This window comes from Callorhinus ursinus, unplaced genomic scaffold (assembly GCF_003265705.2).
Source record: "Callorhinus ursinus isolate GAN/ISIS: 27379988/994484 unplaced genomic scaffold, GSC_fseal_2.0 scaffold2, whole genome shotgun sequence".
NCBI lineage: Eukaryota > Metazoa > Chordata > Mammalia > Carnivora > Otariidae > Callorhinus > Callorhinus ursinus.
Genome location: NW_027397064.1, coordinates 66,606,955 through 66,625,896, shown reverse-complemented (window position 1 = coordinate 66,625,896; position 18,942 = coordinate 66,606,955). Strand labels below are relative to the sequence as shown.

Genomic DNA, 18,942 nt, shown 5'->3' with positions numbered 1-18,942 from the left:
TCTACACAGTAAGCATTTTAGGCATCACAAGAATGAGTTGCTACACTTTTAAACTCACTACTTTCAGACAGCTACAAAATGTTCATGAAAAGTCTGCATTATAAAATGGCATATAGTTTGAAAACCTGATACACAGAGCCAGATACAGGTTGTATCTAGAGTGTTCATACATCATCCAGTTTGTCTGGACAGTTCTGGATTTTTCATGTTCCCCTGGTATAATTATTGATAGCTTCCCCTTTTATTTTAAAAAGAATCCTGCTTTGGGTAATAAATTATATGGTCACCTTAGCTATACTTGGGCATTTATATCCATATATTTTATTCAAAACAATAGATTTCAATTAATTCTACATCTTTGTGCTAAATATTTCTTGCTTCCCACTAAGTCCTAAGGGGAGGAGGGGTGGACTGAGCTTATACCTCATTGTGACCTGAACTTTCTCTTTCAAAACACACAGGTTTCTGGAATACCATTACTGGAATTGGTTGCGATATAGCTGAAAGGCATCTGGGCACAGAGTCCAAGTTGCCTAGACTGCTGACATTTTCAGGGCAACTACACCTAAAACGAGTTTCAGCATTTCAAATAGGTCTAAGAATAAATTATGCAGATTTGAGACCATAATCTCCAAGATAAAATCTCTGGGATTTCACATTTTTAAATTTTTAAGAAATACTGCTGATTTCTTCTTTTACCTACTGACATCAAAATTCGGTTCACATTTTTTATTCAGCCACCCATGCAGCTCTAATTTTCTTTTTGAGCACAAGAGTATATCAACTTAATACGTATTTTTAACCCAATTCCTTTTCACACTTTTTTTTGTCCTGTTCATATTATTTTATTTGTTAACAATCATATTACACTAACTGGCTACCACCAGGAGCAGTTGTAATTGCTTTTACAAATACGGACACATTTAGTCTTTGCAAAACCTGTAAGATAGATTCTATTATTACCAGAGTCTCCACTCACTAATGATGAATCTGAGGAGAGGGTAGTTAGGTAACTTGCAGAAGATCATACAATGTATACGTTCACTATTTAGACCTAGGCAACCTGACTCCAGAATCCATGATCTTAGCCACTATACTGTGTTCCCTCTTTATCATCCTTTTCAAATAAGCAAGAGGTGACTTCTACTTTATTGAAGAAGTAATTGGCAGATCCAATGGTTAAGAGAGTTTGTCTCATGTTTTAATGAATTGATTTATTTAAAGAGATTATTTGTTGAGTAGCTACTTTTTGCAAGGCACTGAATTAGGCAGTGGGGAAAGAGGTGAATTTATTTCTAAAACACCAGAGGCAGGCGCTTGTGTAACTGCATTTAAGAAAAGAAGATCAGAATCCTCCAAATTTAAAACATTTACATGCCTCAAATCAAAAAACAATTCATACTTTTCTGCCAAGATAGGTCTTGACTCTACAGATGTGTACACTGTGGGTGTCAGGGCCAACACGTGGACAGAAGGCATGCGCAGAGGTGTCCTGGAGTTCTGAGGACATAGGCTCTGAAAGAAGACAACCTGCACTGAAACTGCAGCTGTGTTATATACTATTTGTGCAGCCTTGGGAAGTTTATGGACTTTATCTTTTCAATCTGTAAAATGGGAACACCTACTTCATAGGAAATTATGAGGATTAGAGAAAAATGAAATTTTTAGAAGAGTACTAGCACATTTGGAAATGTTCAATAAATGATAGTTAATATTATTTAAAGGGCTCCAATCACACGGCATTATTCAGCATTGCCACAGATGGATAATTTCACAAGGCCAGTCTTAACTCAATAGCAAGATATTAGTGTGCATGTATGTAAACAGTCTAAAATCAACAAAAAGAGCACCAATCCAGGATCTAATTTTTCACTGAAGTTATGCTTAAACTAGTTGTGAAGATGGGCAAAGGGTAATTATTTCAATTCTGGAATAATGGGATTAGTAGGAAGGAGGCCTGGTTAAAATATTATAATGTCATTACTTAAAACATTTTTTCCTAATTTTGTTAGTGTATGTTTCTTGGAATTTTTAACATAAGTTAGCACATATAACTTCTGCTGGAATGAAAATGAAATCTCTGGAATTTCTTTTGTTTGTCTTCTCCGGGTAAATCAACATGCAGCTAATGTAGTTAAAAGGTATGGCTTCATCTTTGTTTTTTATATTTTAATTTTTAAATTCTATAATCTCAGATATTCTAACTCAAATCTCTAAGTCTTCTCTTCTGGAAAAAGTTTAACAATTTTTTTAAATGCCATATGAGAAGTATTTATGAAAATACTCTTGCCTATTCTTTTACACTCCAGATTAAGTGTCATTACCTGAGCTGTAGCTCAACCAAATATTTATCTTTATTTTCTTTTATTGAAGAAATTAAGAATGATAGTATAAAACTTACTTGGAAAAGATTTAGAGAACATAATCAGTATCCATTACACTTTAAAAAAATTAGATTAATAACATAAAGTATTAATTCTTTTACATGAGCTATTCTCCGGAGGGAAACTGATCACTGAAGTTATTGGCATCCTCGAAGGAGTGAATAATTAAAACAAAATGTTGTGCAACTCACACTGTCCTCACATTGTTGTGAATATATTTAAAATAAAGAATGTTGGTGGGTATGAAATTTCAGTAGGCCACCCTCTACTCACTCTGGAAACACGAACTGCAAAGAAACAAGTCCTGCAATTGTAGAGTGAGAACTGAGTAGAAGCCAGCTAACAGGACAGTCAAGGCTGTGCATAATTAGTGGCATTTTTGTGTAGTCCTTCATTCAGGGGGCAAATTCAGAGAAGAGCAATCTGGGATCCATAAATCCTACTGAGCTTTGGTTAAGTGACATTCATTATAAAGAACACCTAGAGGGAAGACCCAAGAATTGAGTCACAGCTAGAAAGATCAGATTACCTGAGCTCTGCATATCTTGGTTAAGTAAGGCAGCCTAGGAAGAAAATGCTCTTTGTCTGCAGTCATTTTGGTAGTGTTATATTGGATAAAATTACAGGCTCATCCTCTACTATGTTGAGTTTCTGTCGTTTGTATATTTCTCACATATTAGTGTGTATTTTGAGCATTTAATGTCATTTATGGTTTATAAGTACATTTCATTTCTGTTACATGGTATCTCTACTGAATGTTTATCATTATGAGTTCACTACCTTTCGTATCTCTCACTTTGAATCTAACCAAACCGTAAATATTTAAATATGTGTAGCTATATGTGTATATATTCGATGCAAACTACCAAATAAAAACTCTTCAATAATCAAGATTTTCATTGTTGTTTACATAGATAATACAAAATACCGAAAATAACTTCAAATGCAATTATTCCAAATAGAAAGGACAAAATATTCACAGAATGCTGCTAAGTAGTCAATTAATTAGTACTAATTTCTGAATCTGAGGCTTGGAAAGCAGTTGGCAAGTTACTGAAATGAAAATGTCAATGTGAAGAGCCATTTTTGGAAAAGTGACCGTGGTGTGGGATGAGGGGTCTAGTCTGCACAACCAGCTACTCGGAGAGAATTCTATCACTCCCTAGGTTTGGCAAAACCGAGGACTATTTTCTTTAAAATAAGAAAATAATTTGCCTCAAATATTTTCTACATATGTTTTTTAATGAAGATTGCAGGTTAAATTCAGTGATGAAACAATAAGATACACTTTTTATTGGGTCAACAAAAATTTAAAAGAATGCTCTTTACTATGCACAGTAAATGTGCAATTAGGTGCATCATCTTTGAAGTAGAATTTGACAAGAGGTACCAAAAGTCTTTAAGATACACATACTGTTTTACCCAGCACTTATACACTGAGGAAAATAATAGCACAAGTGTGCAAGAGAGCCTCTTTGTATGTGTTTACAATTGTGAAGTCGATAATAATAAAGTATTGTTGGTAATACTTTACTTCCTTTAATATAATACTTTGTAAATATTCAAGTAATTTATGGACTGTTCATGTGTTAAATGTTATACAATCATTAATTTCTGAGTGAAGAAAACAGGCTACAGTTTGGTATAGATACTGCTGTCCTGGCCTTATCAAAGAAAACAAAAAGAGTGTGTGTGTGTGTGTGTGTGTGTGTGTGTAGAAGATACACTTATTTCTTAGGTGCAAGATTATAGGTCTTTTTTTTTCTATTTGTTCTCCATATTTTCTAATTTTTTGACAGTAGAGTTAAATCACTATAAGAGAGAGCAGAGATATGAAGTCCTTGTTGAGGTGGTGAAATCCTGTTTCGGGGATGTGACTGATGAAGTGTCTGCTGATACCAAACAGGCCTTACCATCTCAACTTATGACTCTGGGTTTGGGGAAAAGAATGAAATGTGTTGGGAAACCAATGTAAGTATGAGGCTGTTTTCAGTGTTCAGAGAAAGACTGAAGAAAAAGACATCAGAACAATGGCAAAGATTTGTAAGTATTTTACTCTGCATATTCAACTAAGGATATTCAAGGAGGGCTGGGATTGTTTCAAATGGTCATATATTGTTATAAGAACATGTAGACATATTCTTTCTTTTATTGACCTGAAGATGCCCCTATCAGAATCAGCTGACTAGGTAGGCATTAAAGATCTATCCGGACTGTCCTGACCCTTTACCTCTCTGCTTCTAGGCGAACTAGACAGAAGGGTGATTAGTTGTTATGTCTTTTTAGGAAGAGTTACAGATTAAGTATTAGAATAAGTTGCTTCATAATATATAAACCACATGGCAGCAAGTTATTAAGTTAGCTAATAAACAATGTAGTTTTGTCAATTTTTACAATTCTCACATCTAGTAAGATGACTGGCACAGGATGCTGAATGAATGAGACTTCTCTAAAATGTGCCACCTGACCTTTTCATTGGTAAATGGGTGCATCCCTGGGTTCTTTTAAATTTATTTTTTGCACTCCATTTCCTCTTTTTTTTTTTTTTAATAAGTGCCTTAACGAAAAAGCTCTTCAAATAGTTCACCACTGAGTGGAAGAGACAGACACAGAAACAAATTATTACAAGATAATTTCATAAGAGTTCTAATGGAGATAAGGAAAAAAATGTTAGAAAATGTGGACAAGGTTGCCTGAAGGATTTAGAGAAGACCAGGCACAGGAGAGGATGGTGGCCTCTGGGCAGAGCTCAGAAGCACAAGATAGTAGGGTGTGTAGCAGAAACGGAGACTGACATTTGGAACCAAGATGAAGAAAATTAAAGGTGTTTTAAATAAACCAGAGACTCTCCACACCAGTAAATGTATGATTTCCCTTTTAAATACTAGTGGTGAATTTTGCCAAATCACATAATTTTGCCAGGAAACAAAACTTTGTTGTGGGAAGAAGACGATAAGAACACAATAGAGCTTCCACAATTGAATCACACTACCATACGAATTTTCTTACAAGCTTCTTAGATAAGAACTAGATAAATAGTAGTTGAGGATCCCTTAACTAAAAATGTCCCCCAAATCTAAGTTGACCATATAATTTACGGTCCCAAGTGAGGACACTTTTAAGAGGAAAAAAAGAGTACCATTAATAATTATGCAAAGATTATAGGCATATACCAGCTATCCTCATTCTTCTGCAACTGACCATCCTACCAGACAGAGACCCCTTTTGAATGATACAGTCCTGTTTAAAACACAAAACACCTAGGATAAAGCTTGCTTCATTCACCTTTTGGTGTGAATTAAATCAATCAGATTCACACCTCAGATAATCAGTTAGAAACCATAATTAAGAAGCACAATTAGGACATATAATATGGAGTAAGCTAAGGTTTAAAAAGTGTAGCATTTAGAGGCAATAAAGTAGAGGCAAGCATAGACAAATTTAGATTTTAAACTGATTTCCATTCTGGTCTGTGATCATCAGTACTTAATTTCTCTGAATGTCAATTTAACCTGTAAAATGGGGTAATATCCTTTCCCCAAAGCTGTCATGAAAATCAGAAAAAGTAATGTATATAGAAAGCCAGTCACAAGATTGGAACTCAATTAACATTAGTCCTTTGGGAGAAGAGGAATAGGGTGGAGGGCTATGGTCTATGAACTACAACCACGGGACTTAAAACCTGGAGAGCACATCTGTGTGTATAAAGGACCTAAATAAATAATGTAGTTCAAGATTAGCTGATTAACACTATTAAAGAAAATGGATGGTGCATATAATCAGAAGAAATTTCAACTAATTTAGCTAAGGGAAGTACGTGGGAACCTGATGAAAAATTATTTATATAACATATAATGTTGCATAGCTCTAATATTGATTTTATTGAATTGATGTGATCTTAGTATATTAAAAATCCTAAGGATTATGATTTCAATATATGATCTAACACAAATGGATTTTTATTTTTTTAATATAAATCCTTATTTAGTTTGTCTTAGATTTTATTCTTTACTTGATCTTTGAGATATTGGTTATGAAACCACCATTAATTTTATACTTTAATTTTTGTCATCACACCAATCAGCTTGGGTCATGAGTACAGATTTCACTGATTAGAATTAAGAATGGGGTTTTTGAACATAAAGGTCAAAAGTCAGCATGAGAAGTAACAGCCATTCTGAGTTGTCTTGAACCCATGTTGTTATTACATGTTTCTCAAAACCATTATTTCAAACAACATGAAAGAATCAATGTCCTATCAAAACAAATAAACCGACAAATAGAAGCACTCCCAATGATCCTTAGGAAAGAAGACAAAACGGAACAGAACAGGAAGAAAAAAACCTCAATAAAGTCAGCCATGGTGACAGTCCACCTTCTATCACAACGTCATCTGACTGGTCACCCAGAGGAAAAAGCAGGTAAACAAGAGCAGCCTCGCCGGGGCAGCCTCGCCAGACGCCGCCTGGAACAATCTATAGTTTCGGGGAGCTCACGGACAGAGCTGACCCAGGGTGAACTGCATGAGTCGTTCTCTCTCACTCCTCTCCAGTCCTCACACATCAAGCACCAGCCCAGGTTGTCTGACCCATTTTCAAAATAAAAAGTAGCGTGAGACCATCTGTGAAACAGTGGAAACCACGAAAAGGAGAGTTTGTTCACACGCAGACCTACTTTAAGGGAGGGAAGGGCACAGGGGATAGTCTCAATCACCACTTTGGACTGCCCACAGAAAGACTACTTTGGGTTTTTGTTTTTGTTTTTGTCCTTAAGACTTTATCTATTTGAGAGAGAGAGCGTGCACGAGAGAGAGTGAAAAAGAGAGAGTATGAGCGGACAGGGGAGGCAGAGAGAGAAGCAGACTCCGCACCTACCAGGGAGCCCGATGCGGGGCTCGGTCCCAGGACCCCAAGATCATGACCTGAGCCGAAGGCAGAAGCTTAACCAACTGAACCACCCAGGCTCCCCTACTTTGGTTTTTTTAACTAGATATTTCATATAAATTAAAGGACTAAGAGAAAGATATGGAATGTTCAGTCGTAGCTATAGGAGCCTAGTACTTGGATTTCTCTTAACCCGCCTGTGACAAGTGGCAATTTCACCTTAACTGTTCAGTAATGGGACAAATTTCCTCACTATGGTGATTAATGTCTTACTGCTGCCTGACTCTATTGTTTCTCAGTAGTTTAGCACTTTTGCTAAATGCATATAGTGCAGTAAAGAGAAAGAAGACATTCATTTGATGATCATAATTAATACTAATTTTATTATTATTAATAAACTAACTTTATTATTTTTGATTTAACACTCTCATTATTGAGTGGCCCTGAGAGCAAGCTTCACCGTCAATTAAGAATTTTCAAGAAAACATAAAAATAAAATGTTATACTAGATATAAAATGCCAACACTGTGCAACTTATGTCGCCAGTAGAGTGTGTCAAAAGCAGTGATAAATTCAAGTCAGAAAAGAACAGGAGAGAACTTTGGGTTTGGCTATTACAAAGAGATTGTCAGCGACACTAGCGAGAATCATTCTGATGCAGTGGTGAGCGAGTGACACTCGGGTAACTGGTTAATAATTTCTGGTTAATAGCTTCTCTCTAATGCTTTATTAAATATTTTCTAGCTATTTGCATAGTCATAGGCTATGAAGATGATTTAGTCCTTAGCTTCTAAGCAAAGAAATACAGTCATCGATAAAATTCAGGTGAAAACTGTTTTTTTTTAAGATTTTATTTATTTATTTGACAGAGAGAGAGACAGCAAGAGAGGGAACACAAGCAGGGGGAGTGGGAGAGGGAGAAGCAGGCCTCCCACCGAGCAGGGAGCCCGATGTGGGGCTCGATCCCAGGACCCTGGGACCATGACCTGAGCCGAAGGCAGACGCTTAACAACTGAGCCACCCAGGCGCTCTTGAAAACTGTTCCTAAGAACATTTTAGAAAGTAAGAAAAATCAAAACATCACATACTCCCTATAGCTCATTTTTGTCAAGATCTCCTAATCTCAATCTTTTTGCTTCCCCAGAGCTATGGTGCCATTTCTCATCTTCTCTTCATTCTGTGTGAATGCTACTTAAGCACATACTTCATACCAGGTACTCTTCCGTATATTCTGGACACAGAAATTAATAAGACTTGGGGCGCCTGGATGGCTCAGTCGTTAAGCAGCTGCCTTCGGCTCAGGTCATGATCCCAGGGTCCTGGGATCGAGCCCCACATCAGGCTCCCTGCTCAGCCGGGAGCCTGTTTCTCCCTCTCCCTCTGCTTGACGCTCTGCCTACTTGTGCTTTCTCTCTCTCAGTGTCAAATAAATAAAATCTTAAAAAAAAAGAAATTAATAAGACTCAATATTTTCTTTGAATGAACTTTAAAAAACAGATAAAGTTAACTACAATAATGTGTAATGATATGTAGCACATTTCAGGTGCTACACTGGAGGTTAGAACCAAGTGTTGTTACGACACAGAGGAATGTTAAGTTAATATTCTGGAGCAGGTGGTGGCAGCATCAGGAAAGACTTCACAGAGAAGTCTTTTGAGTCTTTTGATCTGTCTTTGGAAGGATGATAATGGTTTCTTTAGGGTGAGAAGCTGAGGGAAAGGCAATCCATTCAATGAGGCTTTCCACTGTTTATTACAGATGAAAGAAAATTTCTGAAGGTTGAGCAAAGCCTCAGTAACATAAAAGAGCAGGGCTTATTTGAGAAACTCAGAGCAGTCAAAGATTATTGAAACATAAGATATGTAAGAGAAATGGAGTTGGCAAGATATTCAACTAATTGATATATATTGAGTATATATTATGGGCAAGAGACCAAGTTAGAAATAATGCTATGTATTTTGTTGTATACAACACATCCAATCAGGCTAACAAAGTGGATGTTATTCTCCAAGGATCTTTCAAGAAAGTAACTGAGGGGCAAGGAAGGTAAACTTGGTCAGACCTGTGAATTCAGCTGGTTCCTCTAAACATATCCTACTTAAAAACCCAAGCAAATTCAACTCTGAAGGGGATGAAGCATCCTATTAAAGAGTCTAGAACTATATCCTGAGAGTCTTAATGAGTTAAGATAGGGTTTTTAAGTCAATGTATATCACAAGTGCACTGAGCAGCAAATATGGCAAAGTTGTTAAGGGCTCAGGCGTCACCACTTACAAGCTATGTGATTCGGTGAATTCACTTCTCAGGGTCTCAATGCTTTTTCTCATAAAATGGTGTACTCATTATTTAATATATGAAACTCATTTACGGTGATGCTTGGCTCCAGTAAGTCACCAGTGTATGTGATTCTTGTTTCAGAAATAGCTCTCTGATGGCATTGTAGAGAATGGACTGCAAAGGGAGGAAAACTTCAATCCTCAATATTCTCAAAGAAGAATGAAAAGGGCTTCGACTAGGGCACTTGGTAGTGATGGAAAAGTAAAGGTCACATTGGGAGATATTTCAGATGTAAATATTAAAAGGAATTGGTGACCAGTTGGGTTTAGGGAGGAGAGGGAGGAAAAAACAAAACAGAAAATGACCCGACCCCGAGGTTTCTAGTTTATATGGCCAGATGAATATTGATGTCTTAACATTTCATACTTCAACGGCTCCTTTCCTGTGAATTAATTATCTTAGGACTCTTCTAGCTGCTGACTGCCAGTAATTGATTTAGTGACTATTTGTAGTGAAAAAATAAAAATAAAAACAATGTTGAAAGCCATTAGAAGCCAGAGAAGTCAGTTCCTCCCACGAAGCCTAGCCTATCCCTATCGCCCTAAACTGACCCTGCTCTCAAGTCCCTTGGGTGTGAAAATAACCGAGCAGTTATCTCTGAAGCCTGCAGACAACATGGCTTCTTTTTAGCACCAGAGCTGCAAGAGGTATGGTGCTGGTGGGTGGTAAACAGGGGACGGATGAGCATAGCCCAACTACAGTTTTGGGACATTTTGTTTTCATTTGGGATAATAGTAAAATAAAGTTTTCAAATTGTGAAGAAAATGTTTCTAGAGAATTCTTAGTTTCTCAATAAACACAGTGATCAAATTTAAGAGTATATAATATCCAGAGTCCCTGAGATGTTACAAAGTTTAGGTATATGAAAGACAATATTTTAAGATTACTGTTACTGTACTCTGGTGGATGAAACATGACAATGTATAAACAAAAAGTTAAAATGAACACCAAAATAAATTCTAGGCAAGATACTCCCTGAAAATTTTTCTTATTGCTTGAATTACACATACATATAATATATTTCCATTCTTCTCTAAAAACCAGCGTCTGTATCTCTACTACACATTTCAGAAATTATGAAGGTCAAATATTTTACACGTCATATAACTTATATAGAATTATTATAAGATTTATTTTTGAACTATAAAGTTTTAAGTAAACTACATTGCTTCTTTAATAAGTTAGTTATTACATATAAATGATAAAAGGAGACAGGAAATACACAAACATAAGTTTATTTTACAGTGGGAAGATAGAGTGGTCATTAATCCTAAATTCTGTTCTCTGTTTATATAAAAGCTTCTTCATTTCATAGTCTATTTTTTTCCTTTAAAAACAATTTCATGAAAACATCTTGGGGTTTAGAAGATAGAAGTAAACCTCAGTCACTCCATAATACAAATATTCTGAAAGCAGAAATGAGTTTGTGTCCTCTTCTGCATCTCCTCCAATAGGATGTTCCTCTAGTGCCTAAAACATTACCTTAAAGAGAGGTGGTGGCACTCGGTATACACCTTCACCTCTACTTCCAACAATGCAACACTTTCTATCAGTTCTTTCCAAAAAACTCTCAGAGATGGTAGATTTAATGTTTTCAAACCAAAACCTCTTTTGAGTTTAGCTGACTCAAACACTGCCTCTGGAACTTTGTCCCAGCATGACTGGTACCCTGTCTGGATCTGGGCCCTGTCTGGATCAAGAAAGGACTTCCCTCGGCCTCCTCTCATCCTTTAGTTCTTTGAAAGCAAGGCAAAGATAGGGACATTCCTGATTTGTTAACGAAATTGCCACTGTACCATGGCTGAGAGCATAATGGCAAAAATATAGGAATGCTCCTACCTCTAAAAATAAAGCATTGTATATGTCCTGTTTTCCTACTGAGTTAAGACCTTTATTTCTTTTGGGGAAACTTACTTTGATTTTCCAAATGTTTAGAGTTGCTTGGTAATTTAAGATAAAAATCACATTGTCTACATATGCCTGAAGTGGATAAGCACTTCACCAGCTAGCTCTATTCCAGTGACACACTCCAAACCTGACAAGCAATAAACTGAAAGGTGACCAACTTCTCTGTTTCCTTAGTATTAGCATCACCTTCAAACTACGATCTAGTTTAATAACTGAAGTGTTTGTTATTCCTCAATCCAATCGAAAGCTAAAAAAAAAAAAAAAAGGTTATTTTCTCAGTAAGCTCTATGCCCAATATGGGGCTTGAACTCACAACCCCAAGACCAAGAGCCACATGCTCTACTGACTGAGCCAGCCAGGCACCCCTAAAAGGTTGTGCTTAAAGTGAATGTATTATATTATTAAAATACATACCCATCCTTGTATAAAGCTCAGTGTAATTATAGTTTTGTATAATTAGAGCTTTATGTCAAAAGATTTACAGCTTTATCACCTCAAGCAGTATTTCACAGCTGCCAAGAATGATTTATGAAATAATGACTTAAACTGTAAAATAGAATCCTCAAAGGAAGGGCTGTCAAATATTCCTACTGCAAATAACTAGGTTTTTAAAAATTGATATTCTGGTAAACAGCAAGTTCAACTGTACCTGGTAAAATCACATAAAGTAGGATGGTAGGAAGTGTTGCCTCCTAAGAGTGATCATGTAGCTCATCTATGTGAACTCATTACATAAATCATGGGTTTAAACATAAAGCCTCTGGCCATAATACCATGCTCATGTATTTGCTACACCAGTATGAGTGAATGGAAAAAGTGGAAACAATATCTCAACTTCTTGTTAAGTTGCTCATTGTGCTTATTACATTCTTATCTGTACTCCTATAAAGTGCTAAATAGAGAATAAATAAAGGAAGCATTTACTGTACATACTTAAGAAACCAAGAAACTCCCAAAAGTAAATGACCCCAATAATAAAGAATTAAGGAAACTGAGAAACAAACCAATACAAAATGTTGGCGATTTTATCCCTTCCTGCTTTTATAAATAGAGAGTGGTTGGCAGGTCTCTAAGAGGCAAGACTATCAAAGCATTTGAACTTCACAAGCTCTGACTGAATTTGCAGTTGCCATGTGAATAAAACCAATGCACTTTGAAGATTCTATTCAAGGCATCTGAACTAGTCTCAAAAACACAGGTTGATTACATTCAAAGCAAATAAGTCTGACTGTGTCTTTGCAATCTAAAAAGGTCATAAAATAAATCTTTCTCTTTGGAAAAAAAAAAAAAAGCTTGGCCCATCACCCCATCATCTCATGTATCCCATATTAATAAAAGTGAAATAGGCAGCATTTGTCGTTAGCTCTAAAGATTACCAAGTCCTTGTGGACTGAGTCAAATCTGAAAATAAAGCCAACAGAATCAAAACCATCACCAAAAGCTGATATTTATATACCTAAACAAGTTTTCAAGTAAATCCTCGTCTAAAACAAGAAGGTTTTAATTCATATAACAAAGTGCATCCCTCAGGTAGAAAGATTTGCATTAATCAATGTACCAGCATCTTCACTGTAGAAACTTTTACATTCACGTTTGTGATTCCACATTTACCTGCCTTTCTTAGGTGTTTTGAGATCACTTTACACACTCACATTGCACAAGTCACACAAGGTTTTGAAATAACATCACTCCACTTGCAGTATAATAAATAACAACTTTCATTTCAGAATATTGTCTGAAAAATATGGTGAGTATCTAAGGGATCCTAACAGTCCAGATTCATTTTAAACTTAAATTCTGTAAGTTAAAAAAAAATCTTTAAATGTCCCAAGAAACATAATGACCAAATGTGGACCATTATGCCCTGTATAACTACAATGTAAACTGTGTCAACATCGTGATAAGTATTCAGATGGGGAAAAAATGTCAGACATTCAAATTATTCCAAAGCCCGAATTGTTGGCATCAGATACACACACAAAAAAGATGAGTTGCATTTGGGTAGTGAGAGCCTTAGTCCAAGAAATGCTTTCAAGACAACAGAGCAATTAGGCTATTTCTAGCAAGCCAACACTACTGATTGAAAAGTGGTGTGTGTGGGGTGGGGGGGGCAGGATAAGAAAAACTTTAAAAACAATCTCTATGTTGGCTGATAATGATATAATTGTTTTTATTCCAGATTACTCCAAAGTTATACAAACCTGTTTTTCTAATCACAGTTTGCCACATATACTCATTCAAGTCGATGTTAAGGAAAATTTAGTAATTAAGAATTACATTTTCTATCATAAAATATTTAATTGTAAGAAAATAAGAGGAAGAGTTAAGCCTTTTCCGTGCTAGAATTTCTGTTGTGTATTTTATCAAATGATGAATCAGTATATGATATAAGCTATAACACATCACTCATTTTCTCATTTGCAAGACTTAAGGTTTCCTGAAAAGCTGACTAGATATCCCTCTGCCTCACTGATTGGCCAATGGCAAAAAAAATGACCAGGCAACATCGATAAAACTAACTGCAACATGCGTTTTTAACTGATGTATCTTTAAGCACTAAATTGTCAAATATCAGTAAGTGTGCACATTTGAGAATATGTATTCTTTTAAATGGGTACATGTGAATATTCATACATGTGAGTTAATATACAACAATGGTATATTTAATGAGTGTATGTCTATTAAATGAGTATTTTTTGAGAACTATCAGAAGTCTAACATATTATGTTCCCATAGTAAGCCTGAAAGGAGGAGGAGTGCCCTTGAAGTCGAAGCATGACCTCAGGTTTGAGACGCCGGTTGTGTTGCAGCTGAAAAATGAGTACAAACAACTCCCCAGAATCATAGTTCCTTTTGTCCGTTTCTTATTTTAGGACAATTCTTGAATACATGAACAGCTTTTATTATCTGAATATACGTAAGCTTACCAGACCAATTTTTGAAGTTCTTCTATATCACCCTTAATATTGTATAAAAAGGAGCAAAAGAAACAAGAGGTGTAGCAAATAAAGCTTTTAAAGCTTTTATCAAATAAAGCTGCAAAGCCAAGAAACATTTATAACCGCAGGAGTTTCAGTTGCAAATACACAGTTTTCAACAAGAGTTTCTCTGTGAAATATTTTCAAGTTCAAGCAAATAAAACTCTATATTTCTCTCCTACCAAATCCATATCAATGCAATCAGTAAATCACTGGCCTTTATATTATTCCCTAGAAAGGGAGGAGAGTAGACTGATTTGTGGCACTTTGTCCTCAGTGATAGTAAGTTACGACACTTTTGAAGAGTACAGAGTACCCTTATTCAAAGAAGAAATTGTTCCTACTAGTCCACTAATGATACTATCCATATTTCTGGAATCCTAAAATATATAAAATATATAAGTAAAAATATCTACAACTGAATAGTCAGAGCTTCTCTGCATATGAACTTTTAGTAATCGGTTGTCAAAATTTCAACTCAATGGAATCAAATAAAAGGAATTCTAAATAGATGAACTTTACCATTTTTGTGATAGTAGGTGACCTCCACTTTCCTCTCCTCTGACCCCAGCAATGCCTGGGCAATTTGGGCAATATCATGCCTCTTGGTCTCAGGCCCATGGAGAAAGTCACAGGTGCACGGCTTTTGCATGACATCTGGCCTGGAGAAACCAGTCATCTCACAGAACCCATCATTGCAGTAGATGATGGCACAGTTTTGCACTCTGGCATTTGCAATGATAAATTTTTTATCTGTAATAAAAAGATAGTAAGGCATCTTTTAGAGAGCTTCCACAAGATTTTCATAAACACTGGAGCAAATTGTTGCATAATAGGATATCTGAAATGCAGGTGCTTCCCAAATTGCTAACTGCCCAGGGTTTTATTTTTATTATTATTATTTTTTAAAGATTTTATTTATTTGTTTGACAGAGAGAGAAAGACAGCAAGAAAGGGAACACAAGCAGGGGGAGTGGGAGAGGGAGAAGCAGGCTCCCTGCTGAGCAGGGAGCCTGATGCAATGCGGGACTCGATCCCAGAACCCTGGGATCATGCATGACCTGAGCCGAAGGCAGACACTTAGCGACTGAGCCACCCAGGCACCCCTGCCCAGGGCTTTAAAAGGAAAAAACCCAAAAACCTTAAATATGAAATTAATGGTCCTAGGCAGTTTTAACAGAAAAGTATTAAGGAACTACTCTTCAAATTTTGAGAATGTAATTTCCCAAATAGTCTAGTTCTCAAGCCTTGTGACTCCCAAGGGTCCTAAGGCACACTCAAACAAGCAGCTGTCCCATTGATATTTCCAGAATGCCATTTAATTGTAAGATAAATATTTTCAAAGCCAAACAGTGAAACATCCTGTAGCTGACAGATTTCTCACCTCAACCTTGGCCCTTAAAAGTACAACTTTCTCAAAGTGGCTATTATTTTTGGATTTGGCTTTTCTCTATCCCTCTAAGGCATACTACACACTCATCATGTTAAAAAACAAAACAAAACATGAAACTATTAGCAATAAAACTATCTCACGTTAATTAACAGTTCAATAATTCGAAGATTCACCTTTCATAAGACATATTTTCCAGAAGATAAAAATATTTACACATACACAATAAATATCAGGTTAACACCTTTTCACTTTTACTTTGGGAGAACCTTGAATTCTTGTGTAGTAGTAAGTATTTTAATACAAAGGGCTTATTAAGTTTTAATCATAAATTATATTTACTATTTCCATATAGAATGTGAGCAGGATATAGTAGTTTATTTTGTACACAAGGTACTATATCCTCATGTCACTAAATGCAGTGAATATAGCCAAAATAACTGCAAAATGTACAACATAACTTTGTGTTAATGTAGTTTTAAGGAAATGTTGAATATAACGTAAGGATTTAAAATTAATATATTTATATAACAATAATTCATTCCTTACAGTTAGTCCACATGAGAATGTTAAATTTCTCTGCATTCAGTTGTGGGATTTACTTACTACATTTCAATTTTCAAATTTCTTGATGGAAATTTAAGGAAATGATAAAGAGGCAGAAATATTGCTTTGAATAATGAACCATTGCACTGGGAACTAGCACGGATCAGATATTGTTTTTCCAAATTATCCTTCTTGGGATATATTTGCATTGATTCAATGCAAAGTTTAGCTTCTATGAATTAACAGCAAGCAAGCAACCCTGTCATACCACAGCTTTGCAATTTAACCAAGGTAAAAATATAGTTTGCATAGCCGTTTACATCGCTGCTACCATTTACATTCCCTTGTTCCAGTGGTATGCTCGGCTCTACTCCTGACTTTCAAAAAGTGTACAATTAAACAGCCTCAAAATATAAACCCATGTTATACTAGTACGTTCCCTTTAAGATAGTAGAAGAGTAGGACATTAAGTAGCAAGGCAGATAATGGAGCAGTGGGAGAGGAGGATCAGATTGCCTCCTATAATGGAGACCATAATCTAAAATGTAAATCAGAATTAATATCTGGGGGAGAACACTCCTGCTGCCTTCGAGCCTCCTGGCTTGGTTTCAGAGCTTGTTAACTTGCAAGAGCCCGGAGTTGCCGGCTCCTCAGCCTGTACGCGGCGAACGCCAAGTGCACCGTCAAAGCAGAAAGCGAGGGAGAGAGAAGAGAACAAATGAACTTACTTTGCCCTTCAAATTTCCGTATGATGGTCCCCAAAAATGTGTTTTGTGGTGCCACATGCCCCCTGCGAACAGGCATGTTGACCCCGGTCTTCCGAGGAGCGCTCCCCGCGAGCTCTGGAGTTCTCCCGGGATCTCTCCTCGGCTAGAGCCCAGGCCAGCGCGCAAGCCGCTCTTTGTGGCAGAGCATCCTCTTTTGAAACCAGAAATCTCTTCCCATTAGCACCACTTCGAGACACCCGCTTTCCCCAGCGGAGTCCAATCCATCCCCTTCACCTTCCGGAGGGGGCCCCCGCACCGGACTGCCGCTGGTGAGAGGGTTTGGGGGTGGGGAGAGGGAAGGAGGCGGGGTGAGGGGGGTGGCGGGGGAGGGAGGGAGGGAGCGATGGGGGTAGGGTGGGGTGGGAGGGGGGCGGGGAGTCACAAGGGCAATCGATCTGTTTCTCTTCTCCCAAACAGCGCCAATTTCCCAGAGCAAATGGGCTTAACCTGGCGGTTGCCCAGAGCTGTGAGGATGGCCGAGGGGGGATGGAAGACTCGTGCGGCTTTTGCAGGAAGGCGAGAAAGAAAAGGAGGCTGGGGGGTTGGGGGGAGTTGACGTTTCTTTCCCCGCCCTCTCCCTTACACACACACACACACACACACACACACACACACACAGGCGCGCGCGCGCACACACACACACACACACACACACACACACACACCCTTTATCCCGAGAGCTTGGGCGCCGCCACAGCTCGGATTACTCAAGCGTGCTTTAGCGGAAGCCAGCCAAGAAAATCTCCAAAACTCAGTGACAAACAGCTACTCTGGGAAGGTGATCTCCACGGCCACCAGCCACAGGGCTCCATCCCTGAGCTCCTCACGCCGCAGTAGCTAAAACACCCTTAGCTGCAAAGAAAAGACAGGTGGGAAAACAGTCCTTCAGGGAGGACTATTTATATGCTCTGGTGGCGTTCGGGAGTTTGAAGATTGAGGATGAGCCACTTAAGGGTGCAGGTTTAGCCTGAGGGTGCAGCTCGGATCCCCCGGACTCCGCGGAGGTGGGCGCCGAAGCCCTAGCTGAATTGGCACTCCAGTCCCTGCCCGGAACTGAGCCAAATCTCCCAAAGACTAAAGGCTGCTGGCGCCGCCGCTGGGCATGCCCGGTTTTATTGCTTGAAACCCTGAGGAGTGGCAACGTTGGGGGTTGATTGGGTCTCTAGGTGCTGGAGGTTGCGAGAAAGATGGGAAGGCCAGAGACTGTGGGAGCAACTGGTACAAAACAAGGAAAATGTTTGAAATAGGCGAGGCTGGGCGCATGGGGGAAGGAACAAAAGGTGGGTGGGGCTAAGAGTTACCAGCCTTGGTGTGACCTCCAATGCCACTTATCTCCTGAACACACTAGGAACACCATTCTACTTACTCTCTTTCACTATTTCTAAGAAATTATCTCGTTTGGGATGGGAAAGCGTTCAAGGAGCAGTATACAGTCCTCTTCGTTCTTGTTTCTCAGAGCCTGCCAAGGCGGGAATCCCATGTATACATACACTTCTGTCTAAATAGTCCTCCTGGAGACTTAGGAAATAAAATGTGAGAAGTCATGCCAAAAGACGGTGTTTCTAAGTTGTTTTTTTCTAGTTTTTCTTGCTTCGTTTTCCTTCATTTATGTTATCTCCTTTAACCTTTAATAGTCTCTCTCCACATCCCTTTCTCTAAATGGAATTTCCTACTGCTACCAACCTACAGAACTACTAGAACACGGACAAACCTCTTGTTTCCAGCTGCCGCTAAAAGTCCTAAGTCCTC

The 18,942-nt window shown here is 37.8% G+C and overlaps 1 protein-coding gene and 1 long non-coding RNA gene across 4 annotated transcripts in view; one reads left to right on the top strand and one right to left on the bottom strand.

Annotated features, from left to right (window-relative positions):
• LOC141370942 (uncharacterized) overlaps window positions 1-596 on the top strand; it is a 52,030-nt gene extending 51,434 nt beyond the window's left edge. Inside the window, exon 4 of the long non-coding RNA XR_012375447.1 lies at window positions 462-596. This is a non-coding gene — a long non-coding RNA (uncharacterized lncRNA). The remainder of the gene's footprint in view (window positions 1-461) is intronic.
• The window catches only part of KCNH7 (potassium voltage-gated channel subfamily H member 7), a 474,524-nt gene extending 457,084 nt beyond the window's left edge, over window positions 1-17,440 (bottom strand). For all 3 annotated transcript variants that reach the window (XM_025853026.2, XM_073883322.1, XM_073883324.1), the window contains exons 1-2: window positions 17,155-17,440; window positions 15,013-15,243 (exon numbers count right to left, since the gene is read on the bottom strand). In XM_025853026.2, the coding sequence (XP_025708811.1) occupies window positions 15,013-15,243; window positions 17,155-17,230 (307 nt within the window). In that variant the 5' untranslated portion in view covers window positions 17,231-17,440. The remainder of the gene's footprint in view (window positions 1-15,012; window positions 15,244-17,154) is intronic.
• Between the last annotated feature and the right edge of the window lie 1,502 nt (window positions 17,441-18,942).